This window comes from Cucurbita pepo, chromosome LG14 (genome assembly GCF_002806865.2).
Source record: "Cucurbita pepo subsp. pepo cultivar mu-cu-16 chromosome LG14, ASM280686v2, whole genome shotgun sequence".
Taxonomy (NCBI): Eukaryota; Viridiplantae; Streptophyta; class Magnoliopsida; order Cucurbitales; family Cucurbitaceae; genus Cucurbita; species Cucurbita pepo.
Genome location: NC_036651.1, coordinates 1,261,446 through 1,285,842, shown reverse-complemented (window position 1 = coordinate 1,285,842; position 24,397 = coordinate 1,261,446). Strand labels below are relative to the sequence as shown.

Here is a 24,397-nt window from a genome sequence, read left to right as displayed (position 1 = left end):
AGGCATCAGTCTTCCATACATTTGCAAGTAATAAATTAATCGACCTGCAGGTGGCAAGATTGAACTATCGCCTGTTTGACAATCATTTATATTCATTCATATCATTCACAGTTAAAAAAGCAATGTCGAATTCTATGTGATAAATAAATCACAGTAGAAGTACTTAAAACTTTTAACATTCTTTTTTAGGCACCTGAAGATCCAATGAACCATATGCAATAACCAAGCTCCACTCGCTTGCTTATTGAAGAGGCCGTTGAGTATGCAGTGCGGCTCCTGTTGCTTTCAAAGCTGAAAGCCTTTCGTTTTCATGGCTTCTATAAATTTGCAGCCAAAGGTAGAGTATCAGGGGAAGTTCACCAATGATGAAATTGTTCGAACTATTCCTGCTGTAAATCACAACTAATATTCACACATCAACCGGCAATGCACTAGACCACAACTTGATCTCCCCCCCATTGGCCTAACTGTACAATTGAAGAACTATTTACACTCTCACTTCAACTACATCTCCATCTTTCAGTTCAGTACTGGGTAAGACTGGCAGACCATTAATCAAGACCAACCTCCCCTCGGATCCAACCCTTCTAGCGGCGTCCGCGGCGGTGCTACCAGATCTTAACCTCATTATCTCTCCGAGGGGCCAGCAAACAATTACCACTTCCTCGAGCGCGAAGGAGCTTCGACAAACATAATATTCTCCTCCGTGTTTTGCTTGTCGGAGATTACTAGCTTCACAAAGTAGTTGCTCCTCCCATTGAAGCATTGTCCTTAGAAAATGTACCTGAATTAAGTTCTAAACATTATATCACTACCCTTCAATACTTCCGTATGTAATCACAATTTTATGAAAATTTAATTTTTCTTTCTGTTCATGCAGTTGTAAGGTGGGTGGATGTTGCAAAAATAGGATTCTGTGATTAAATTACATGATGTACTTTGCAGATCTTTCAAAAGGTTTTCCAAACAGGTATATGACAGTAAAAATGGTTTTGACTAGTGATTAGAACAAAACCTTTGTATTGATGCTAGCGTCCGGGGAAATTGATGCGACTGAGACTGAACTTGTCCGAGACGAAGTAGAGTCAATCTGTTTGCCCTCAGAAATGGCAGACATTATAGCCCAATATTCGGATTCTTCCCTTTCTGTAAAATCAATGACCTGAATGAAGGTTGGAAGTAGCCGACCAAATTGATCTTGCTGCATGAGAAGGCAGAAACCAATCATTATGAACTAGTCAAAGCAGTGTCTAACAAAACCGGTAAAGTAACATAATGCATACCTTATGGTAAATACCATCCCGACAGAGCGTATACCGCTCTAGACAAGTACACCAATCCCCATGACCTGGTTCACACCACCATTCATCAGATACCTGGAAATGAATCAGCAGCAGCACTGGAACAAATCTCAATCTGAATAAAAATTTTGAGAAAAGAATTCCATACAGGATTGAACATTTTATGGTGTGCTTTAAGTTGAGTGTAAAGTGGACCATTAGATCAACAGTTTATAGTGTGCTTGTATTTGAATCTGGTCGGTCTTGCTTTCAGTTCATATTACATTCAGACGTTTAATACTCTTCCGACCAAATCATCATAAAAGTTCCCAGAAATATTATTTTCCTGATCAAACTTTAGTTGCGGCTCACGAACTTCTCCCCATTATTATGTTCTGAATTATCTGGAAAGTCAAGGAACCAAACCTTTTTGTATAACCTAGCATAAGCCTCCCAACGCTTTATTTGGAACGTAGATCTTCGGTCAGCCACCGCTTCAGAAGCTCCAAGTCCAAAGCTCACAGCAACAAGCAGTTCCCTTCCGTCCTCATCCACTCTGCAAATACATTATCAGATGTAAACGTAACTTATTGAATTGTTTTCTGTAGCATAAAACTAGATTAAGGGGCATACCTAATAATAACAGCAGCAAGCAAGTGGCTTCCTTCCACTCTAAGAACCGGATGGCCAGCTTTCAGAAAACCATACTTACGAGAATAATCTTCGATGGAATTCTGGAACTCTGAATCGGAGAAACACCGGGATACATCTCTTTCAGATTCATTTTTGCTGCTTGATGACGGGATTTTGTTTCCATTTTCTTTGTAAAGCCAATGTGCAGCAAGCCCATGTTCAGCATATTCATGCATCCTCTAAAAAAGTAAGTAAAAATTAAATGATCAAAATGAAGACTGATAAGAAACTCACAAACTATATCACGAAAGAAGTTTAATACCTGCGTTCTTATTTGAACTTCCAAAGGCGAGTTATCCGGACCTATTACTGCAGTGTGCAGAGACTGAAATCATAAATTGGAAGTTATGCAGAGGCCACGAATAAATCAGGACTACATGTCAGAGAGAAAAAAAAATTCTTAAATTAAGTGATTTCAATTCATGTGAACCATTATCTACCCACACAGTTGTAAATTATTATTAACAATATGCAGAGAACAAACTTAATATAAACTCTTTACTCTTTTGACCAATTGGAGAAATCTTTTGTAACATCATTGGTTTGGGCTATACCCTTCATTTGTAAAATTCATACACCAATGAAATTCGACTCTTATCAGAAAAAAAAAGGGGCAGCTTAATATATTTCAATTCCCAAATTTTAGTAGTTTTTAAATTTATTTTGAGTAACATTTCCTTTGTACATGGTAAAGGGTGCAAAACTAACAGGAATTAAACTCATTCTAGTTTATGCACCATAAGAACTTTTTGTAAATTCTTTCGAGTTTTGGATTGAACCTTTTCTCACTACATTCATCTATGAAATTAATTTCTTATTATATATTATTATAGTTTTTTTAATTAAAAAAAAAAAAAAAAAAAAAAAAAAAAAAAAANAATGTCTAAAAAAGACCTTTATCCTTTTGGGATTCTTCCTCGTCCAAATGATTCAAGATATTGGCCTGGTAACTGCTAAAGGGTGGTCACGAGGTAATGAAATAAGGACTTTCAAGATATTGACCTTTATACTTTTTGTAAATTCAAGAATCTTTTATGTCCAATTGAGTTAATCACGAAAGTTTGACCTCTTCCATAATATCTAAGAAAATTGGGACCTGCTCCTTCTTCAATGCTTTTTCAAAATGCATATTCCAAAAGAACTTTGTTTAATAGTGTACTTTGTTGAATCTACTTTAAACACTAAAACATATTGACATTGCTAAGGTGAGATACAGGCTTTTGTTTGGTAATCAAGCACTAATCATAAGGAAGATGACTTCATTAACAACAAAATAGCATAAACTATCAGTTTGGATTGCATATGATAGGAGTTGTAATTCGTCATGAAATGGTTTTTTTTTTTTTTTGGAGAGTAGAATATCTTCAAAAGAAGTTAAAGATTTTACTCCATTACAAGTAAGAGGTCAATGATGCTTATTCCACCTTTTTAAGTCCAAAGAAAAAGCTATAGCAATAGATTTAGAAGGCTCTCCCTAGTATTCTCAAGCTTCTCAAAATGGTAGCAAAAGTCAATAACAGAGTCATTTTTTATTGGAGTGTGTTTTGCTAGGTCTATGAAAAGGTCTGTTCACGGCTGTTCTCTATATGGTTGTCTTTGCTGTTTTTGATTTTTCATTTTCACTCTCTTTGTGAGTTTGTATCCCTTGAACTTCTAATCATTTTTATTATATCAATGAGAAGCTATTTCTTGTTAAGAAGAACAAAAAAGCATAAACATCTTTAACCTGGTAACCACTCGGCTTTGGGTTAACAATGTAATCATCAAATTCACCATCAATGGGGGACCATAACCTGCACATTGGAGATTAAATAATACAATGAGGAATTAACAGATCAAAATCAGTGCCATGAAGAAATTGCAGAGTATGTTATTCAACGAAATCGAATAAAGTTCGCATCTCTGCAAGTGTTTGCTTGATGTATAAACAAGTTTAACAAATAAGATAAATATATTTCTCAAAATCACAAAGTAAAAAATCTGTTAGAAAATAATAACTAACATTTCAGTTCAAGAGGAGCTGCCAACACGAATTTTTCTCATGGTAAAGTCGTTCATCCACACAATATAGAGCTTAAAGGATAGAGGAAACTTCACGTGGTAAATAAGAAGTGATAAGTTTAGTTTCAATTTACTTGTGTACAGTATTGAGAAGGCTGTAACAGCACTGAACAGCAGGTCCATGTAGAGTTCCATTCTTGTCTCCAACAACTACCCTTAATGCTCGGGCATCATATACCTTCTCGATACTGATATCTTTTCGTTTCATCTGAAGAGTGGAGACACAAAAAGGATTCAATGGTCGAAAGTTAGAACTATGCATAACTACTAGCACTGGCATGAAAAGAGTATATTATGTTTGATTTATTAATACTGTTTGGATTGCTAGTTAGCGACTAAGATGCCAGACCAGTGCTCGATGACAGAAAAATATTGTTGTCTATAGAGTCCAGGACAAAGTCATGAAACGTTCAACATGTACCCAGAGCACATATACCAAACCCTTCCTGAGTCACACATCAGACGGAAAATGAGAAACTAAGTCGGTGATCATGCTCCAACTCGAAATCAGTTCGTAGGATGCAGAGAAGAGATGTAATGAGAACCAGAGAGAGGAGCCAACCAAAACTGCAATTTTAATCCTTTCAACTCAACGACCCGTTACTTAACAACCTACGAAAATTTAAGACAACTTTTCAACATCCAATAAGTTGTCTGAGCTAAACTGGCCTCATATCTAACATTTGGTGAAAATTTAATGCAAAATCTCTGGGATGAATAATTGAGGATAGAAGACATCCTGCAAGAATAACTTGCCCTGTTCGTTATTCCAGGGAGAATTTTCAAGTGCAATAACAGCACCCATCCTAAAATTGCGCACAATGGGACAATAATCGATTACGATTTAGTCATATCAGTATAATGCTAAACTTCAGACGATTCCATTTTTACCTTGCTGTATATACTATATAAACTCTTTAGTCTGCTGGACAAAGTTACTTCCATCCCTGGAACATAACTGCAAGCATAGGCGGGGAAGCATAATGCACACATGAGAAGCACTATACACACAAATAAAATAGAGATCAGAAAGAGAAAGATGCAGACATACGAGGCCGATATAATCAATTCTTGCTCTAATGCTTCTTCACAAGCCAACAGAGATGCTAAAGCATTCCTAGCATCTTGCACGACTTTTGGCTGTATACAAGTATCTATACTTCTTTGGAGATTATTTAGATAATTTGTCCGTTTTCTTCTGTCTGCCAAGATGTCAAATGGTACTACAGCTTCCAAAAGTTCCTGAAAGTAGAGAATGCAAGGATGAAAATTTTATTAATCTATATTTCTTCAAGAACTACTAAATATATGGCCCAGGCCCCAGCACTTGGGCACAGAGACTATAAAATCTCAACATTACATTTTACGCAGATGTTCCAAGTTTTCTCCTTCAAACGCATACATTTTTTTATGAACAATCATATTTCAATAAAATAAATGAAAGTACAAAGGAAGACCATATAAAAAGGTCGAACCCACCCATCACAGGACTGCCAAAGAAACAAACCCAAAACAAACTATACACGAGATACACCACAGCCAGGCAGACTGAGCAAACAGTGATAGACCATTCAAATACCGTCCAAATGCTCAATTTCTAAAATTTAAGCTTGTTAGGTCACAAGCATAAGATTCCCCAGAAAACATAATTTCTCATAGAATTTTTAACATTTAGTTGAATATTGTGGATAACAATTAAAGAAACAAGTGAAAAAAATGATTTTCATTACTTTATGAAACCATGTTGAAGTCATGTACAACAAAGTGAGTAAACAAGAAGGTAGTGAAATAAATAAACTGAAAGAAGTGCCTTCGAAAAGGAAAATGACCATTTTAGCTTAAATTTTTGGTATGAGACATTCTAAAAAAATGTTCATAAAACAAGAAGAAAATTTTATCCTCCATTCAAGATACTTGCCTTCATGTTTGTGGCCTCATCAGTCGTAGTTACTGGCATATTATGGTAACAAGTTGAACTGTCTTTATCCAACAGTGGTAAGTCAGCTCTGGCAGATACTTTCCGAAAGCTTCCAGCTCTGCTGCTAGGCATCCACATGGAAGCTAATTCCGAACGCAACTTCAGGAACATTTGGGGCTGAAAAATGACCAATGAGAAATGAGTCAATTTACAGATAGTAAACACCAGGAGATCCAAGTCTAAACAGTATCGTAAAATTAGACAGCAGTAGAAATGAAAAATCAAATGCGTACTTAAATGATCAATATAAGCAAGTCCTCTCATACTACATTCAGATGTACATATAATTAAATCAATTATTTTTCGTCATAATATTCCTTTTCTAATGAGCTTTCTAGGGAGTCATACATATGTGTGAAAATAAGTTGTGACCCAAAAAGACTAAGATAAACCTGAAGAACTGCAAAACACAAATCTTCCAGTTCGGCTTTCAGTGCCCATAAACCCAGTCTAGAAGCGAGTGAGCACCAAATAACCAAGGTCTCCTGTGCAACAGCTTGAGCCTTAGGCAGTGGCAAAGCATAACTGTCAAAAAATGATAATGGAAAATTACTATCTCAAAAAGTTACAATAGCTCAAATGGTCTTGATGAAAATTAGAAAATCTTTTTTCAATCTTCCTTGGTATGCAGCCTAGATTATCCCCCTTCTTTTGTAATTTCTTATCATCTAAAGAAATGTTACTGTCAAATTTTATCTATTTAAAAAGTCATTTTCTCTAGAAAACCAAAAGACAAAGTTGAAAATTTTGAAGAAGATAAGAATTTAGCTTCATGAATTTAAAGGGAAAAGCGAACAAAATAAGGGAGGAAACTAAATCCCACCCATTGTACATAAACGAATTATCAGATCTAAGTGAAGAGTTAGTACATGGTTCTCATGTTGTGAAGACGATCTGCAAGCTTGATGAGCACAACACGTGGATCATCAACCATGCCTAAGAGCATAATTCGCAATTTATTTGCCTAAAATGAATAGTTAAAGCATGAGAAAGATTGACCCAGAAGTCATAGATAGGTGGGTAGAATGAATATCTAAAGAAAGTTGATCATATTATAACGATATAATCAGGTCATTGTGATGGACGAATATTGAACCCATCCATACATATTGATGTCAAATGGAAATTTACTAGTTGACCAAACGTTCTTTTTCAAGGTAGTAATAGTGTGTGCAGTTGTGGAAAAAATAAACATAAGTATATTTACCAACTAATTTTCCCTAAACTTTTTCACGCTCATTAGGTTCAGAAAAATATCTTAGGGTACAACCGAATTTTACATAATGCAATAAAATGCACTTAGAAAAGTACATGGCTAACTGATGAACAAATGCATGCCTTGTTAAAATCTCTGATCCATGGAAAGACATATCCTAAAAGAGATACAAGTTTAACTAAGTTCTAAGCACTACAAACAATAGGAAAACATATTTCCATATAATATTATCTGCATTACATATAATTTAGTGGGGACATACAAAAAGCATCCAAATAAGCTTACACAATGTAATTTAATGCACATGAAAAAATCTGGACTGTAAAAATTATACTTTATCTATCTTTGAGGAAATTTTCATTCATACCGTTCCAGCATATCTTATTTGGTTAATTTAACAGTCAATACCTCTTCATGATCTAGGGAACCCTGGTTCACGTTTACTCGACGATGTCTACGCAACAACTGCAGAAAGTATATAATATGGTCACATAGTGTTGTTTAAAGCTCGAGGTGCACTAAAGTGAAATAGGCCTCTGGGTCTTAAAGCGCAAGGTGAAGAAATAGGAGTTGTTTTTATTAAGTGCACATGGAAAAGGGTAATTTATATATATATATATATGAACAATAGTATGATGAATGATAAGATGATAAGTTTTCAAAAATAGAGCTTTTATTCGAGATTGTAACAATATTCGTGCATTTGTTCCTTAAAAATTAGAAAAATTAAAAAATGAAAGTAGAAAAACGCTACGCTCTCATTAATGAAAAATATAACGTAACCTTAATAATCTGTTTCAACCTCAATATTCTGTTCATAATACCTGGTTTATGTAACTCAACCTGGAGACACCAGCCACCAACTTGGTTACTTCATCGCCAAATTCTTCTTCTATGCTGTGCAAATTTTGACATGTATCATCAACTATGTCATGGAGAATCCCAGCCACAACTGTGTCAACTGCCTGTTAGTGTGAACTACTTCAAATTAATAAGACCATGAGAGGAAAAGTTGTCCATTTGCTGTCAGCAGCACAAGAATATTACATGATAAGAAAGAGCAAGCGCAGAAAATGTGTGCAATGTGAGAGTGACATGGAATAAAAGATTGTGATAGAACCGAACTTCCCCAAGTACTCGAGGTACTTGGAACCTCTCCTCTCTCGAGTAGACTAACTCAAGCCCTAATCTGACTAAATTATTGTTTGCCTTCATTCCTCCTTCCTCTATTTATACCCAATCTCCACTAACAAGTGCTCAAAAAAAAAAAAAAAAAAAAAAAGCATCCTTAATACCTTATAATATTCACTTATACCCTAATTGCATTCCTATGAGATTGCCTGCTGCACACTATCAGCTAATTTCAAGGGTCCAACAAAGCAATCCACCCGAAAAATCATAAACATAATAAGAAAATAAAGCTACACACTATCAGCTGTACACTATCAGCCAGTTCAGAGACTAAATTAGTATATGTTTCTTCCATCTCTTTCCTTCTTAATTTCATAAATCCTTTCCCATTCAACTTCTGCTCCAAATATAAATATCTGTATGTCACTTTTCTGTTATTTTTCAACAACATATTTAAGGTATGTCACAGAAACTTCAGCAACTTGTTATACGTAGAAAGATATGGCATCTGGTATTCTCTCTCTCAAAAAATAACTAATTACAATTTAGACAATCCAACCACAGAAAAGAACCATAATAAATAATGTTATGTTTTACGCACCCTGTTGCCACTAGGTGGAACTAAAGCGGCTAAGATTCTTCCAGTGTGAATGCAATGAGTTAAATAAGGGTCTCCAGTTTTCCGTAACTGCCCATGATGAGCCTTTTTTGCAAATTCAATAGCCTTTTGCACCTGCCTTCATAGATGGAAAACTTGAGAGCAGAACATGAGAAAACACAAACTAGCTTTGAGTAAAGTGAAAAACCTTGGCATCTTCAAATATAACAAGTCCAGTTACGTCAACTCCATCCAATACAAGAGAACCTGTACGGGCATATAATTTATGGCAAGAAACAACTTCAGCACAAGGAGGAAAAATGAAAATTAGTTCATGAAAAACAATTAAAAGTTTAGTAACTTTTCAAGCGTATTAACTATATGCATGTTACTAAGAGGTCAGGACCAATTCAAACTTGCTTCCATCATGGTTAACATTTTCACAGTAAGTTTTGAACTCTCTAAGAATTGAGTAGTGTATATTACATAAGAAAATGTAAGAACTTAACACAACAAAGATTAGTTGCAGTAAAACAAGAGGAAGCAAGGGGAATCACTTCGGAGAAGAATTCAAGAGCATCCTGAATATAAAACCAAAGATACCAGATAGTGGGAGGTTTGATTTTCTAGTCGAGATGTGGACAAAGTCCTACATTAATCAGTACCGACATAAGTTCTAACAACTTGTCCCAATTTCTAAAATTAATATCAACAATAACGATAATAATAAGATAGAATTGGATAAGGAAAAGGGACCTGGTTTCTCCTCCACTTTGGGCCAAAGGAAATCGACTTTGGTAGAGAGACAAGCTCCGGAGGCAATAGCGACGGCCGTAACAGCAACATGCGTGATTGCAGAAGTGACAGCACCATGAACAGATCCAGAGCCGGAAGCCACGGCTGCAGCAGCTGCAATAACATTTCCAGAGGCGATGACGGAGTTGATTGATGCAGTAACAACAGGCAAAGGACGAATTCGGTCAAAAAGGCGTCGGAATTTCACGGAGCGGCCGAGTACCCTCGGCCGGAAAATCGGCGAAAAACAGAAGTAGAACTTTTGAGGGAACATCGCAGTAGTGGAAAAAGTGGCTGTGCTTGCGCTCGGAAGGTGACATGAGCGCATTCTAGCAGATGATTCTCCTTTCAAAGAGAATCCAAAAACTAAAAAAAGCTGTAATCCAGAACCAAAAATGAATCAAGGGGGAAATGGGTTAAATCGTATGTGCGATTTTGTTGTGGAGAAGAGGAGAAATCGATGACCCGCGTTTTCACAATCGGAGTGGGAGAGTGAGTGGTTGGGAAAGTTACAGGGAATCCATGGTTGTAAATACTCCGATTATTCGCTGATATTTTCCCGGGAAAAATTAATGTGGGAAGAAAAGGCAACGGTTAAAGACATGGTGAATGTAAGAATGACGGCGGCCAGGTTCCAAGATTTATGTTGGTTTCACCACTCACCTTATGACACGTGGCATGATTAACCTGTACTATGTATATTTTAATTAATGAGAAAATTTTCCTTAAATCAGAACAATACATATAGAGCATCTATTAAAATTTCTAATTATTAAACTCAGTTTAAATAATTATTTGAACTAAATAATTGTTTGATAAATTTTAAAATTAAATGTAAAAGCATGAAAGAATAATCTTTTAAAGCTATGGTTAACAATTTGAAAAAAAAAAANCAATAATTGCTTGATAAATTTTAAAATTAAATGTAAAAGCATGAAAAAAATAATCTTTTAAAGCTATGGTTAACAATTTGAAAAAAAAAAATCTAAGATAAAACATATTTATTACAATCTATTACATTTTCTATTTATTGAACTTTACTTCGAGAAAAATAAACTATGATACGAGTAAAAAATTGTCAAATAAATTTAAAAAAATAAACGTAAAAATATGAGAAAATATAAATTTTGAGTTNTGAGTAAAAAAATTGTCAAATAAATTTAAAAAATAAACGTAAAAATATGAGAAAATATAAATTTTGAGTTCATAAATGAAGTGAAAATTCAATGATAATAAAAAATAAAAATAAAGCAGGAGATGAGTCGAGAGAGCAGAGAAGCAGAAGATAGATAAGGGCATTGAAACAAATATTATACCTATAAAAGAGGGGTATCCATAGTTGAATACAAAGAAAGATGTGAACCCAATAGAGAGAAATCTGTATCCAAGAAAAATAGAACAGCCTTTCTCTAAACAACGTTGTAAAGCAAAAGTAATCCTCAACCAAAACGAACAAAAGGCAAAAGGGGAATAATTTCTGCACAACCCGCGCCGAGGCCTAATCGTATACGTTACACCTATAGGATGAATCATCATTAGATGGAAAATGGGTCGTCGTCGTCCCTCAAAACGTTGCAATCTAACATTGCAATACAATATCAATCGGGCTCGGGAATCCTGCGACTAAATCACGCACCTCCTATGATGTGTTATAACCCTAAAATCAGCCAACTAAATACTAAATACTTACTCTACATTCAATCTTTTATAGGAATTACTCTCATCATCAGCACTCAAACTGCCACTGTGCCATGAGCGTCTTTTTCAAGAAAATCATTTCCATCTGTGGAGGACGAAAAAATTCTGCAGACGACTGGAAAAACTAATTAGCAAAAAAATATCCGTATAAAGCTCACATGCACAGAAGATTTGGGGGACTGCAAATCAAATGCCCACTTCAACCTCGTCAAAGTCCATGAGCTTTTGCTTCTGCACAAAACTAGACACATTTACGAGTCGACCATCTCGTCTTGAATCTCATTTGGAGCAATAAGCCCTGGAATAGAAAGCATCCGTTGCCGATCTCTTTCCCGCTGAGCAGCTGCCTCTTCAGCATAAAGATCTTTATTATCCTGCAAACAGAATCGGTACCTAATTCAGCATGCATCATTCCCAAATAGAAAAGAAGATTAACAGATAGGGCTCAAGGACATCACAGAGGCCTGTCTACCACCTATGCTACTACTTTATGACCAAAAGCATGAACTGCGACCATCAAATATTTCTATGAACTCCTTTGATTCTGGCCTGAGTTAACTAGATAGTATTATTGCTTCCCTTCCTCTCTCACAATATAAGCAAAGTTGATAAGTACTGTAGGACACTTGGGTTGAGAGCACTTTTTTGTTTTTTTGGTAAGAGAGAATACTCATCATGAATGATAGCAATAATAAACCAGGCAAAAAAAGAGAACAATATCTTCCTCTTTTTTAAAGGGACAGGGTACAACATTAAAGGCAGGCTAACCTGTGCTGAAAATTCTTTGGATTGCACTAGAAAGTCTCGAATGTGATCCTTAAACACAGAGAGGTCATTTCTCGAGTCAAACAGTCCATTCACAAATTGAGTAACCTGAAAACTCCCATTAAAGTTGATATTAATAGAATGCGCAAAACAATGAAGACAAGAGAAGGACCAAAAATGAACAATCCAAAATCTCATACTTCTGCTGCAGTCATGTTGGGGAATGAAGAACTCAGCAGTTTGATAGTGTACTCCCGAACAAAGGCCACATTATTTTGGTACGGATAAGTAACAGTTGCAACATCCCACAAAGGTTCTGTTAATACACCAGACTCCGCCTGAAATATAAAAATGATACATCATATTTTTTCCACAAAAACAACCATGAACATATATTTAATCCAAAATTAATGAATGAAACATTAACCTGTAAAGTAATCAAATAAACATACAGTCTAGATATTTTAGTTAAAAAGGCATTATTAAGAGAATGATTTTATCATATAAGCTGTGGCATAAACACAAAAAATTACCAAGCAAGACAAGTGTTGCAGGACCAAGACATGTAACTTAAATCCTGGCTTATGAAACGTGTCCGTCAAGACTGCAAATATTTCTTGCTCTATGGTCAAGAAATATGTTCGATAAAATTGATTGCAGAACTCAGAAGCCTGCACACAACAAAAACATTTAATATTTAGAATATCAGACAACATTTATCAGGACATGTAAAAACTGAATGCATCAAAACATCCCACCTGAAAATTTTTTAGCATCTCTAGTAGTAGATTGAGCCCAGTTTCAGCAATATTCCTCTCTGTATGCCGAAATGCCCATATAATTGAATCCATAACAAGCTTTAATTGCTGATGAGAAGACCCCACGTCCCAGATGAAAGTAATAGTGAATTGCATTCAACGAGAAGAGTAAGCAAATGCAACAAGTAAGGAAGTTTTACAGACTCAATAAAAGGGATAATGTTTGTGTAAAACCTGACTTGACAGCCGAATCAGGGCAGGAAAACAATACGTAGCAATGGCACGTAGAAGTGAAAAGAACTTGAGGCGATGCTCTGGATAATCTTCAAAATTTTTAGTAATCATCTGTGAAGGCACACAATCAGAGCACTCCCATGAAATGAATAATGAAGCACATTAAAAATAAAAAACCGCACAAAGCACAATTTTAAGCGTAAAATAATCCACCAAAAAAAAAGGACCAACACATTGGACTGAACCAAAAGTAAAGAATTCTGTAAGACTCTCAATCATGCAACCATCTCTTATACAAATCCTCACCTCCAACGTGCATTGGAAGACTGCTTCAAATATACGAGGCACATCCTCAATCATTGTATTCTTATACCTATGAAAAAAGTGACAACGAGATATAAAAATTGCAAATTGGTGCAATTATATTTTAATAAAAACAGCACTAAAATCAAAAGCATACTCTAATTCAAGTAGTAAATATTAATAAATAATGAAGCAGAAGACCAACATACTTATTTATAATTGTAGCAAAAAGAGATAAGACTTCTGATTCACGAGCATCTGGGAGATTCCTAGCATAATCAAGAAGAATGGGTTCCATCATTGGGGGCACAAACTGCTTGCCAATTTGTGGTTGATCTTCAGCCTTGTCCAAGAATGTTTCAATAAGCTTTAGAGTTTCCCTCTTCACTGATCTGTTTCATCAGTTCTCTCTTTCATGACAAGATTTAGGTAGCAAATTACCAAAGCAGAATTTAAGAAGAATCACCATCATAAAATTTTACCGTAGAAGTTTAACATAGGATGTTTTAGATGCGTATGGCCCTCCTTCAGCGATGCTACTTGATATAAGCTCGCTATACATTCTGTAAGCATGTACCAAAACCACTTATGATAAGGAAGACAGACGACAAATGTATTTTGAGTATCTTGCAATTTCAAGAGGACACCATGGGACATGAACACAGTTATCGATACCTGTACACGTTGAGCATATCCAAAAAAATCAAAGATATCTGAGGTAAGAAATAGGTTCCAAGAGAACTGGCAACGCTTGTATTTGTCTGCATGTAAAAATGTCGATAAACAAAGTTATACTTTAATGAGCACTAAGTAATCTGACATGAATTCCATCTAAGAGCCACACACTGAATTAACTTTGATGAGCTTTGATTGGAAAAGCAAATGGATTGGAAAAGGCACTATTGACACTTATCTAATTCCTGTGGAGGATGCCTCAAACGAAATTCACAAGTTTAATTATACCTGTAGTATATTGAGCACCGTTCTTATTACATCTTGATCTTTTAGGAAATCCACACTTTGGCGTGCCTGACCAATAATTTCACCCCATTTCTGTACAGCGAGTAGTCACACAAACCATACAAACAAAATATCACCAATAATGGTCGAGACGAATGAATTTTTAAACAAGACAATTTCAGTTAAAAAAGAACCTGGTTTGGAAGCTCCATCAACCTCTGAAGGTATTCATCTCTCTTCTGTGGATCAGGTTCTGCTTGAATCATATTACCAACCTGGACAAGCATTGAGTGATTAAAATGTATAGTTCAAACAGATTATAAACAGGAAATATTCTATAGACATACAGATTCGTAAAAAGCATGAATTTGATGAGGCTCAAGATCAACAACTGTTGTCGGAAGACTAGTAAGAAGTTCAGAGACGAATGGCTCATTTTCTCCAACCTGAAAAGTAGAAGCAAAACATATTACAAAAAACAAATAAAAAGGCATAAACCAAATAATCTTTTCTTTAAAAGACAAAAATCTTTATCTACCAAGGATAAACACGTGGGCCAAGGGTGGCGCAAAATGAACGTGAAATACCTGTACAATGACAAACTTTCGCTTGCACTTTTGAACAATTTTTAAGAATGTGTCACAAGCCATATCCTGAAATATATGAAAATTTAGAATTAGAAGCAGAGGCTTATTAAATTTATTTAGCAATAAATACTTGAAAAACAGATCAGGAAAATAATGTGCAAAGAAAACAGCATCAAAAGAGCCCCATATGGACGTTTGCATTGTCACGTTTACTAATTGTAATACTTAAAAAGTCCTACGACCAACACTAAAAAATGACAATAATTATGTCCTCAAGTAACTATAGGAAAAGCAACAATAACCTGCACTCCTGGATGTGTTTCATGCATGAACTCGAACAACTTGTTCACAACGGTTTTCAAGAATTTCCAGTGAGCTCTTAAAAATCTAGGATACTGACCAACAACNATACTATAGGAAAAGCAAGAATAACCTGCACTCCTGGATGTGTTTCATGCATGAACTCGAACAACTTGTTCACAACGGTTTTCAAGAATTTCCAGTGAGCTCTTAAAAATCTAGGATACTGACCAACAACATACCTGCCAAAGGAACATTTTATGTGAATAGGTAGTCTAAAAAGATCATCAAGACATTTGAAATTTTAAAAAAATGAATAGTGAAACTAGTAATCCTTAGATTTTGCGTATTGATTATTCATNGGGTAGTCTAAAAAGATCATCAAGACATTTGAAATTTTTAAAAAATGAATAGTGAAACTAGTAATCCTTAGATTTTGCGTATTGATTATTCATCACAATATTGCATTGTTCCCATAAGAATTCATGCCAAAGTCAAATGTGAAACACATACAATAAAAAAAAATAACGTGCGTTCCCATTTGAAACATGTGAGCCAAGTACAGCTCAAAAAAGGAGTAGCTCCATTGAGCTACGTGATAATCCTTACATGATGTTGCTAGCAATAACAGCTTTATTATCCTTTCCTTTGGTGATTTCACATAAATTCAACAAATCACGTATGACCATCACCAAGAATCTGTTCTCCTGAAAATGTCCAAAAGTGAAAATAGTCAACATAGAGAAATTATGATATAAAATAAATAAATCATAATAATAATAACCAAAGACCAATTTCTCCAAAATAAATGCAGAAAAAATACCTGATCTTCCATCATGGAACCCGAGATAGACCCAATTGCCCAGCATAGAGTGTTCAAGTTGTTCCATGACCAATCTTCACCACTTAGTTGTCTACTTAATTTCTTCAGCATCTGTATCAAAACAACATATTTTAACCGACTGATATTTAATAAAGATAGAGAGAGATTCTAATCATGAGCATACAGTATCCTTACAAGTTATATAACTTGAAATTAAAAAGTGGTAGGAATCTGCAAGAAGGAGCTTCCATGACATTTTAATATAGATCAACACATTATTGAGAGGGAAAAAACTACAAAGAGCCCCACTCAAAGTTTTTTAAAAAATAAATAAATAAATAACTTTTGCATCCATTTTCAATGAAGGGAAAAAACATACATGGATTAGGAACGTTCTGAGGTCAACATAGACAGAAAATAAACTACGTTTAGCCGAAAAGTAAAATAGTTACCATCTTTTCAGTGTNTGTTCTGAGGTCAAAATAGACAGAAAATAAAGTACGTTTAGCCGAAAAGTAAAATAGTTACCATCTTTTCAGTGTCGTCGTGATCAAGGTGCGACAAATAAATTAATGTCTCTCGCATGCTCTGCAACAACAATATAATTAACCAAAGATAAGGAAAAGAAATGCTTATTCCGCTTGTCTTAAAAAAACAGCAAAACCAATCCTTAAAATGCAGAACACCGCATAAAAATGAATATTGTATATTGAAAAACATTACTGAAGCAGCAATGAAATTTTATAAAGAATTTACAACTACAAATCATAAGGGAGCTTTCTACAGAGAAGCACATTCTAGCACCAAATACTGAAGTACAATGTCATACAAAATCATGCCAAATTGAAAACCAGCATCCCAAAATAACAAGCCAATGGGCCCCGTAATATGAAACCTAAAATGAGTTCAAAACCATTCAAGATGGTTGCNTATTCAAGAAAGGATCCCTTATCCATGGTTGCTCAAATTGCAAGTGATTAAGGTTCATTCTTGACCTCTGTGAATCACTCACTCNCATTCAAGATGGTTGCTCAAATTGCAAGTGATTAAGGTTCATTCTTGACCTCTGTGAATCACTCACTCACACTACTACTTCCCTCAACCAACCCCCCCACAACAAAATAATAATAATAATAAATAATTGGCTAGTAGTTTAGATTGACAACCTTATATTGAACAAGCACATCATTATCCTTCAAGGTTTCTCGAACAATGTTACCGTTCTCATCCTCAACAATGAGAACCTCTTCAGGTTTAGCCATGCGGCATATCATAAGCATTCTCAACTTTGACATAGGACCAGAGTAAAGCTGCCTCCTCTGCATGAGTTGTGAGCCAAGGCCATCAACCACACCAGAAATCAAAGGCACCTAGTCATCAAATTCGATGGAGGAAGTCAGAGAACTCAAATGTAAGAAATACTTTCACATATTTCTGCAAATGTACCACATCGAGGAAATCATGGTTGAACTTGAAATTCACAAAATAGAGGACAGGTTGGAAAATATGTTCCTAGAGAAATGAATGTATTTTGAAAGTATTTTCAAATTTTTTTTAAAAAAGAAAAGGGTAGGCATATGATTCAAATTTTTTTTGGAAGTCATTTCTATTGAAAAAGAATGAAAATATACGTAAGAAGGNGAAAGTCATTTCTATTGAAAAAGAATGAAAATATACGTAAGAAGGCATCATGTACAAAATGCAATAAAAAGGTCAGCATGGACTAACAATAAAATTCATCATTGCAGGTATTTAAAAATTCAATATTATTCCAGCAAGACATTTATATTTTACATCCAAATCNTCTAACAATAAAATTCATCGTTGCAGGTATTTAAAATTCAATATTATTCCAGCAAGACATTTATATTTTACATCCNACTAACAATAAAATTCATCATTGCAGGTATTTAAAAATTCAATATTATTCCAGCAAGACATTTATATTTTACATCCAAATCCACCTTAAATCCTAACTGAGGTAGATTAGCAATTGAACAAAGAAACTTATGCGGCACAAATTCAAGGACACAAATTTTCCATTAACCAGAGTAGCAACTGGCAACCATACCTGCAATCCCATCATATTTGCAGACACGGCTGGATTGTCCATGTTATGGTGTGCCTCGAACAGTTCCAGGACCAAGGAGTTCCAATAATCCAAGCATACCTGTTTATTGGCAAAAGAGCAAGATATTCACAAGTTAAAAAAAATAGTGTATTTTGTTTGCATAACCATATGCATACAAGTTTACTTTTATGAATGTGGGGGAATTGAGATTAAAAAAAAAAAATACTAATCAGCTACCTTAAAAACTTCATTGTCGTCAACATATGAGATGTTAATAAGATATTCAAGACCCATCAGCAATGCAGATACACTCTCCTGAGTGGATTCCAGAACTCGAATATGCGACTACATAAATTAAAAGAAATATGTTAATAAAACTGAGGAAAAACAAACGTTCCCACAAACTATAATAAAACAAACACAAATGATAAAAATGAGTCCAACTCCTATCTTAACATTATGAGATTATCGATCAGGAGTGCAACCATAGCTATTTAAACTCTGATTTACAGATCCCATACCACCCTACAATACAAAACGGGACTGTTTTCCCAAGGATGGATGAATCTATGCTTTGTAAAACATTTTTAATTAGGGTTTCCTGTTGTGAATTGTTGAGATATTCAAAATTTCCTCCATTTTCAAGGAACCAGTAATTATTATATTCATCTCTATAACTGGCCCTATTTGGTTGATATGGCCTTGTTCTGTACAGTCCATCCTCTTTGTTCTTTTATCTAACTTACAATTTTCCTTTTTTTTTTTTTAATAAGATCTAACTTACCAATTTCTTAAATATAAAAAGACAACATACAAAGAACATCCTGTGTCAATTTACCAATTTAGTACATTCACTTTCTCGAATCACGTCATCAAGAGAGAAAAAAATTACCTTGTAAAATGAAGTGAAAAATAGTGCCAAGTTCTGAATAAAAGCCTGGTCAAATAACATAGAAGCCAAATTTAATTTCCTTCGCCAGCAGTGAGAAAAAGAATTATCAGTTGTTTCAAGAAATTACTAATGATACCTGTTCCTCACTTGATCCATGAGCATAGGCCTCTGGGATGTTTGTACCAGGTGGGAGAATTGTCTGATTTTAAAGAAGCATCATTCAGAAGTCGAAAAAATAAAAGAACAAAAGAAAAAGGGTTGGTTACAAGAGGAAAAATTACTGAAATATTTTTTTTATTAACGAACCAAGTTTTCATTGAGAAGACCCAAGAGACAACCATAGCTGCTCATTACATAGAAGATCCAAGAGACAAAGCTTAACAAACCTGTAATTGTACCATGAATACATTATACATCTTAACGTACTGCACATTGTAGTAATCCCCAAAATTAAGAGCTGCCACCTAAAGTTGCCCATGGGCACCCATGCACATAAAGAAAACAAAGGGTGAGAATTCTCAAGAGTATCAGATAATACATTCTTTTAATAAATTGAACAAACAATGTACCTCAGTTAGACACTGGAGAGCAAGATTACGATATGATGGGACCGGGAAAAACTTCAGTAATGTTTCAAGCTGCAAAAACAAATGCAAAGTGGATAATTGTTCAAAGTGGTCCACCCAAAACTCATCATGTGAAGAAATATCATACTAACCAATGGGGATTCAAATATATATCCCAAAGGAATCCATGAAAGAAAAGCATGTAATGTTGATAATGTTGCTCGGATGAGCTCAGTTCTTTGAGATATTGATAGCACAAATAAGCATAACTCATGGATGAGCTGAAACTCGCTGTGAACAATGAAAGGTAAACAGAAAAGAGATTAAATTAAAAACCATGTTAACAACATAAAATCACAGTTTCAGTGCATTTCAAAATTAAATAAATAAGTAGTAACTTAAGCCAAGAATTGAAAATAATCAATTTGGAACGAAGCTGACAATTCAACAATGGACTTGTGTGCATCCCAACTTAACAAGTTTCATTCATTAAGTAATGATAACAATGAAATATACAGTGCGTAAGGATTCAGAACCAATTTAACAGAACTAAAGTGAAACGCAAAGCAACACTTGACAAGAGATTCAACGTATTAGAAAAAATACAAGCAATTTACCTGTTCAAAGATTGTTTAAGCTCCTTGATTTTTTGTTGTGTCATCTCTCCCCTAGAGAAATCAAAGACCTCTTCACTCAAGAGCTGAAAAAAATTATAAAAGCAAAAACGAATGTCATTCACGTAAAATGCAACATATAGTCGAATAAACAAAAAGTTTAAAGATCTACTTTTAAAATCGCCATGCAGTTCTCACAAATTGTTTCACTAGTTCTAGCTGCTGAAACAAGATCCGGAACAAAGCTTCTCCATTTTGCTGGCCATTCATGCTTTAATATCTGATGTCAAATAAAAATATCATCATGGGAAAGGTTCTGGTAATAATTAGGTAAATTGAATCCAAATATCATCTCAATAAGTGCACCAAAAACAAAGTTTCAAACTCATCATTCATCAACCCCTACTAACAATGGCCATGTCATGCGATGCATGTCATAAATTTCTCTTTTTTTAACATGACAGAAACTTTCCTTCCAACAAACAAATATAAGGAGGAGAGAAAACACTCAAATCCAACAAAGTTCACAGAAAAATGACTTTAATTGCCATAAAAAAAGAAGTAACTATAGCTACAAAAAAATATTATAAATGAATACAGTATGCATCAACAGAACTTCAATAATTTGATGATCTCCCAATGATCGTCCCCCATTTTCTACTTTGATTCTCAAAAGTTCTCCAGTTCCTTTCNTGAATACAGTATGCATCAACAGAACTTCAATAATTTGATGATCTCCCAATGATCGTCCCATTTTCTACTTTGATTCTCAAAAGTTCTCCAGTTCCTTTCCAGTAGGATTTCATAAGGTAGCCAATAGGCATGGTTGTACAAGTCACAAGACCATAAATTTTAAGCCTTCATTAAAAGAGACATCCATAAAGAGGTAGGACCACACAATCATGATTGCCATTGCGGAATCGGTAAGAGATACCAAAAGTATTAAAGAGTTTAGCAATCTGCAGTAGGTATGAGATAAAAATTAAGATAATACCCTATAGTCATTAAATAAAAATGAGGAAAAGGTCTTCGCTGCCTTGAACGTAACAGCTGAAAATAATACACCTAGGAAAGAGTAAAGAGCAATGGATGTGTTTTTATGGGATCAAGCCAACAATTCAACTGCCATTAATACCACAGAAATAAATAAAAAAATGAAACACCCTAAATTATTCCTCTACAGAAAAATTGATCGGGAAAGAGCAAGAGAGGGGGAAAACTTCTGACAAGCCAAAAGGAAATTATTATATNATGAAACACCCTAAATTATTCCTCTACAGAAAAGTTGATCGGGAAAGAGCAAGAGAGGGGGAAAACTTCTGACAAGCCAAAAGGAAATTATTATATAAAAATTATAAACTAATGCAACCGAAGTTGAGGAGATCCTTAATATGAAAAAGAAAATTTCAAGCTTTCTGAGATAAAACTAAGAAGTACCTGAACCAAGATGATGTTAAGCTTGTTGACATACAGTCTTNTATGAAAAAGAAAATTTCAAGCTTTCTGAGATAAAACTAAGAAATACCTGAACCAAGATGATGTTAAGCTTGTTGACATACAGTCTTTCCACTCGAAAAGAAGCTTCATTACTTGAAAGCTATACAGGATCAATCATAGAACAAAACCTTATTTCTCAGCATGAATTCAAAAGAAATATAGCATAGTCAATACCAAACAACCAAAAAGAGAGAGAACTACACAATTCATGCCTGCACAATCACATCAGATATATAATTCTTCATTCCATCTCTTTGTTCAACCGGTAACGCATTCCATCTATATTTGATTACACCTTCTAGAACCTGTCAATATGGGAACCAGCATAGCTTATTATATATGACCAACTGATAAAGGAATGTAAACACATCTACTCCTCTCTTAAAAAAATAAAAGAATGTAAATATCTAGTAGTCTATTGATAATAGTTGGACTAACAAACCCGTTTTCAAAGGGAGGTGGGGAAGATAAGAGACCATGAACGGGAGACAGATTAAAAGGTACAGGAGGAGGGGTTAAGACATTAGAGAGATTAATTAATAATTATAGCAACAAACTAAATTGATGAACTCCAACTCGTGCATTTCAGATATTAAAGTGTCACAAAGGTCGTTTCCAAACTCTTTACATTAGAAACTGAATTTTATGACACAGAGAGATACAGAAAGAAGAGAGAAGAAGCCATCTCCCTGAAAACAAGGAGATCATGGATAACCACTCCAATTGCCATAAGCTAAGAGAGAGGGGGGAGAAACTCATCAAAACTAAATATTTTTACGAGAACCATACCTGTAAGGCAAAGAACTTGGTATTTAAGTTCTTTGTATTTTGCAAAATGTGCACAACCTGCAGCCACATATCTGCATTGTTTTGTAGGTCCCTTAAAATTTGATCTGCGGCGCTCCTCTGAATAGACATAACATGCACGAGAAAAATTAGAAGGTCGATAATTTAAACAAAAAAATAAATTATCACATTAGATGACAGAAGACAATTCAGTGATATTGCCAAACGATGCAAGTATTGCGGGAGATTGGAACTCTGAATAGATAGCCTTTTCCAGGTAGGCTCCCACTAAGCGTGTGCNAAAATAAATTATCACATTAGATGACAGAAGACAATTCAGTGATATTGCCAAACGATGCAAGAATTGCGGGAGATTGGAACTCGGAATAGATAGCCTTTTCCAGGTAGGCTCCCACTAAGCGTGTGCATTGCATGGTTAATAAGTAGACGCAGATACGAGTCAACCAACCATCATTTTCCAACTCTAAAGTACAATGCAACAATTAAGGTAGGAACTACGACAATGGCAGGGGACCTGGGTATGTGAAATCATACCAAAAAAAAACGAAAAACGCGAAACAGAAATTTCAACAGCCGCATAAGCAACAAAGGAGCATTTTCGCGGCATGAGCCTGAGGGAAAAATTTGAGGCGGAGGATATGTCATTGGCATAAACTCACAGTNAAAAAAAAACGTAAAACGCGAAACAGAAATTTCAACAGCCGCATAAGCAACAAAGGAGCATTTTCGCGGCATGAGCCTGAGGGGAAAATTTGAGGCGGAGGATATGTCATTGGCATAAACTCACAGTCATCTCGTACAACGACTAAAACCCTAAACTGCTACCCTAAAACCACACACACTAAACCCTAAACTTCCAAAACCTCTTCGCCAGGATTCCAAACGAAATTAGAAAACAATGCCCTCAACCACCACATACTAATAACGCAACTCCTCAATCTGTGCTGCACTCGAACTACCCTTCAAAGAAAATGTCCTACCTTCTCCAAGTGAACAAAACACAAACAGAACAGATAAACAAACGGCGTTAACTCACCTCTTCCTTAGATCCAGTGCCATAGAATGCCGCAACAGTTGCATCGAGCAAAGGAACGTCAATCGGCTGGCTCAAATCCCTGAGCTTCTCTGCTGCCATGGTTCAAGATCACAAAGAGAACGTCCAAACAGGCACCAACTCCGACCAAAAGCCTCCGAGCGGTAGAGACGAATATAGGGTAGTGTACGGAGTTGCCAAACCCTAGAGAAAATGCGAGTGCGAGAGAACAATGGAGGGAGAGGGAAAAAAAATTAGAGAGAGGTGAGAGAAAGAAGGAGAAGGATTATACGTAGAGATTATATGAAACGAAAGTAAACTTTAGAAGACGAAGGACTGCTTTAAAACGAAGCAGAGTGTGAAGGGTTTATCGAGACACCACAGTCCCAAATTTCCAAGCTCCAACTATGATTTTTTTTTTTTTTTTTTTTTAAATTTTTTTTTTTTTTAAATATATTAAATATTAGTTAAATGTGGGGTTTATTGAGAAGGTTTTTAAATTTTGTAACATAAAAGAAATGTTATTTAATAAATCCTAAACTTAAAAAAAAAAAAAAAAAAAAAACTATTAATTCTTTAAACATTTAATTTTATACCAGATAAATTTTTTATTTTAAAATTTTCCTTATTAAAATACGTTTTTTTAATTTATTTAACTTTTTTTTAATTCAATATTACATGAGATATAAATTTAAATTTTTTATAATAGATAAATTATTTTTTTTTTAATTATTTTG

At 34.9% G+C, this 24,397-nt stretch overlaps 2 protein-coding genes across 4 annotated transcripts; both read right to left on the bottom strand.

Annotated features, from left to right (window-relative positions):
* Positions 1 to 65: 65 nt before the first annotated feature.
* LOC111810883 lies at positions 66 to 10,342 on the bottom strand. Of its 2 annotated transcripts, none has more exons than XM_023697705.1 (18): positions 9,714 to 10,342; positions 9,166 to 9,224; positions 8,961 to 9,092; positions 8,053 to 8,193; positions 7,637 to 7,693; positions 6,882 to 6,976; positions 6,405 to 6,537; positions 5,953 to 6,129; positions 5,086 to 5,276; positions 4,926 to 4,992; positions 4,109 to 4,242; positions 3,700 to 3,766; positions 2,236 to 2,298; positions 1,914 to 2,152; positions 1,707 to 1,836; positions 1,284 to 1,376; positions 1,016 to 1,201; positions 66 to 784 (listed from the first exon to the last, which is right to left on the bottom strand). In XM_023697705.1, exons 1-18 carry the CDS (start codon positions 10,078 to 10,080, stop codon positions 488 to 490), a joined length of 2,628 nt encoding a protein of 875 aa, XP_023553473.1. In that variant the 5' UTR covers positions 10,081 to 10,342; the 3' UTR covers positions 66 to 487. The 2 variants fall into 2 exon arrangements, with proteins under 2 accessions (XP_023553473.1, XP_023553474.1); XM_023697706.1 differs by having other exon boundaries at positions 8,961 to 9,096; positions 9,714 to 9,766.
* Positions 10,343 to 11,040: 698 nt separating this feature from the next.
* Positions 11,041 to 24,000, bottom strand: LOC111810881 (protein EXPORTIN 1A-like). Of its 2 annotated transcripts, XM_023697704.1 has the most exons (33): positions 23,664 to 24,000; positions 22,610 to 22,726; positions 22,033 to 22,125; positions 21,849 to 21,920; positions 20,496 to 20,603; positions 20,327 to 20,409; positions 19,862 to 20,000; positions 19,713 to 19,781; positions 19,530 to 19,607; positions 19,280 to 19,342; positions 19,144 to 19,188; positions 18,489 to 18,596; positions 18,252 to 18,350; positions 17,347 to 17,550; positions 16,709 to 16,768; positions 16,181 to 16,291; positions 15,967 to 16,064; positions 15,491 to 15,599; positions 15,058 to 15,123; positions 14,818 to 14,916; positions 14,665 to 14,745; positions 14,474 to 14,563; positions 14,186 to 14,271; positions 13,993 to 14,073; positions 13,720 to 13,902; positions 13,514 to 13,580; positions 13,208 to 13,318; positions 12,974 to 13,081; positions 12,749 to 12,886; positions 12,416 to 12,553; positions 12,219 to 12,323; positions 11,655 to 11,824; positions 11,041 to 11,555 (listed from the first exon to the last, which is right to left on the bottom strand). In XM_023697704.1, the coding sequence occupies exons 1-32, from the start codon at positions 23,760 to 23,762 to the stop codon at positions 11,702 to 11,704; spliced, it is 3,231 nt and encodes a 1,076-aa protein (XP_023553472.1). In that variant the 5' UTR covers positions 23,763 to 24,000; the 3' UTR covers positions 11,041 to 11,555; positions 11,655 to 11,701. The 2 variants fall into 2 exon arrangements, with proteins under 2 accessions (XP_023553472.1, XP_023553471.1); XM_023697703.1 differs by having other exon boundaries at positions 11,041 to 11,824.
* Between the last annotated feature and the right edge of the window lie 397 nt (positions 24,001 to 24,397).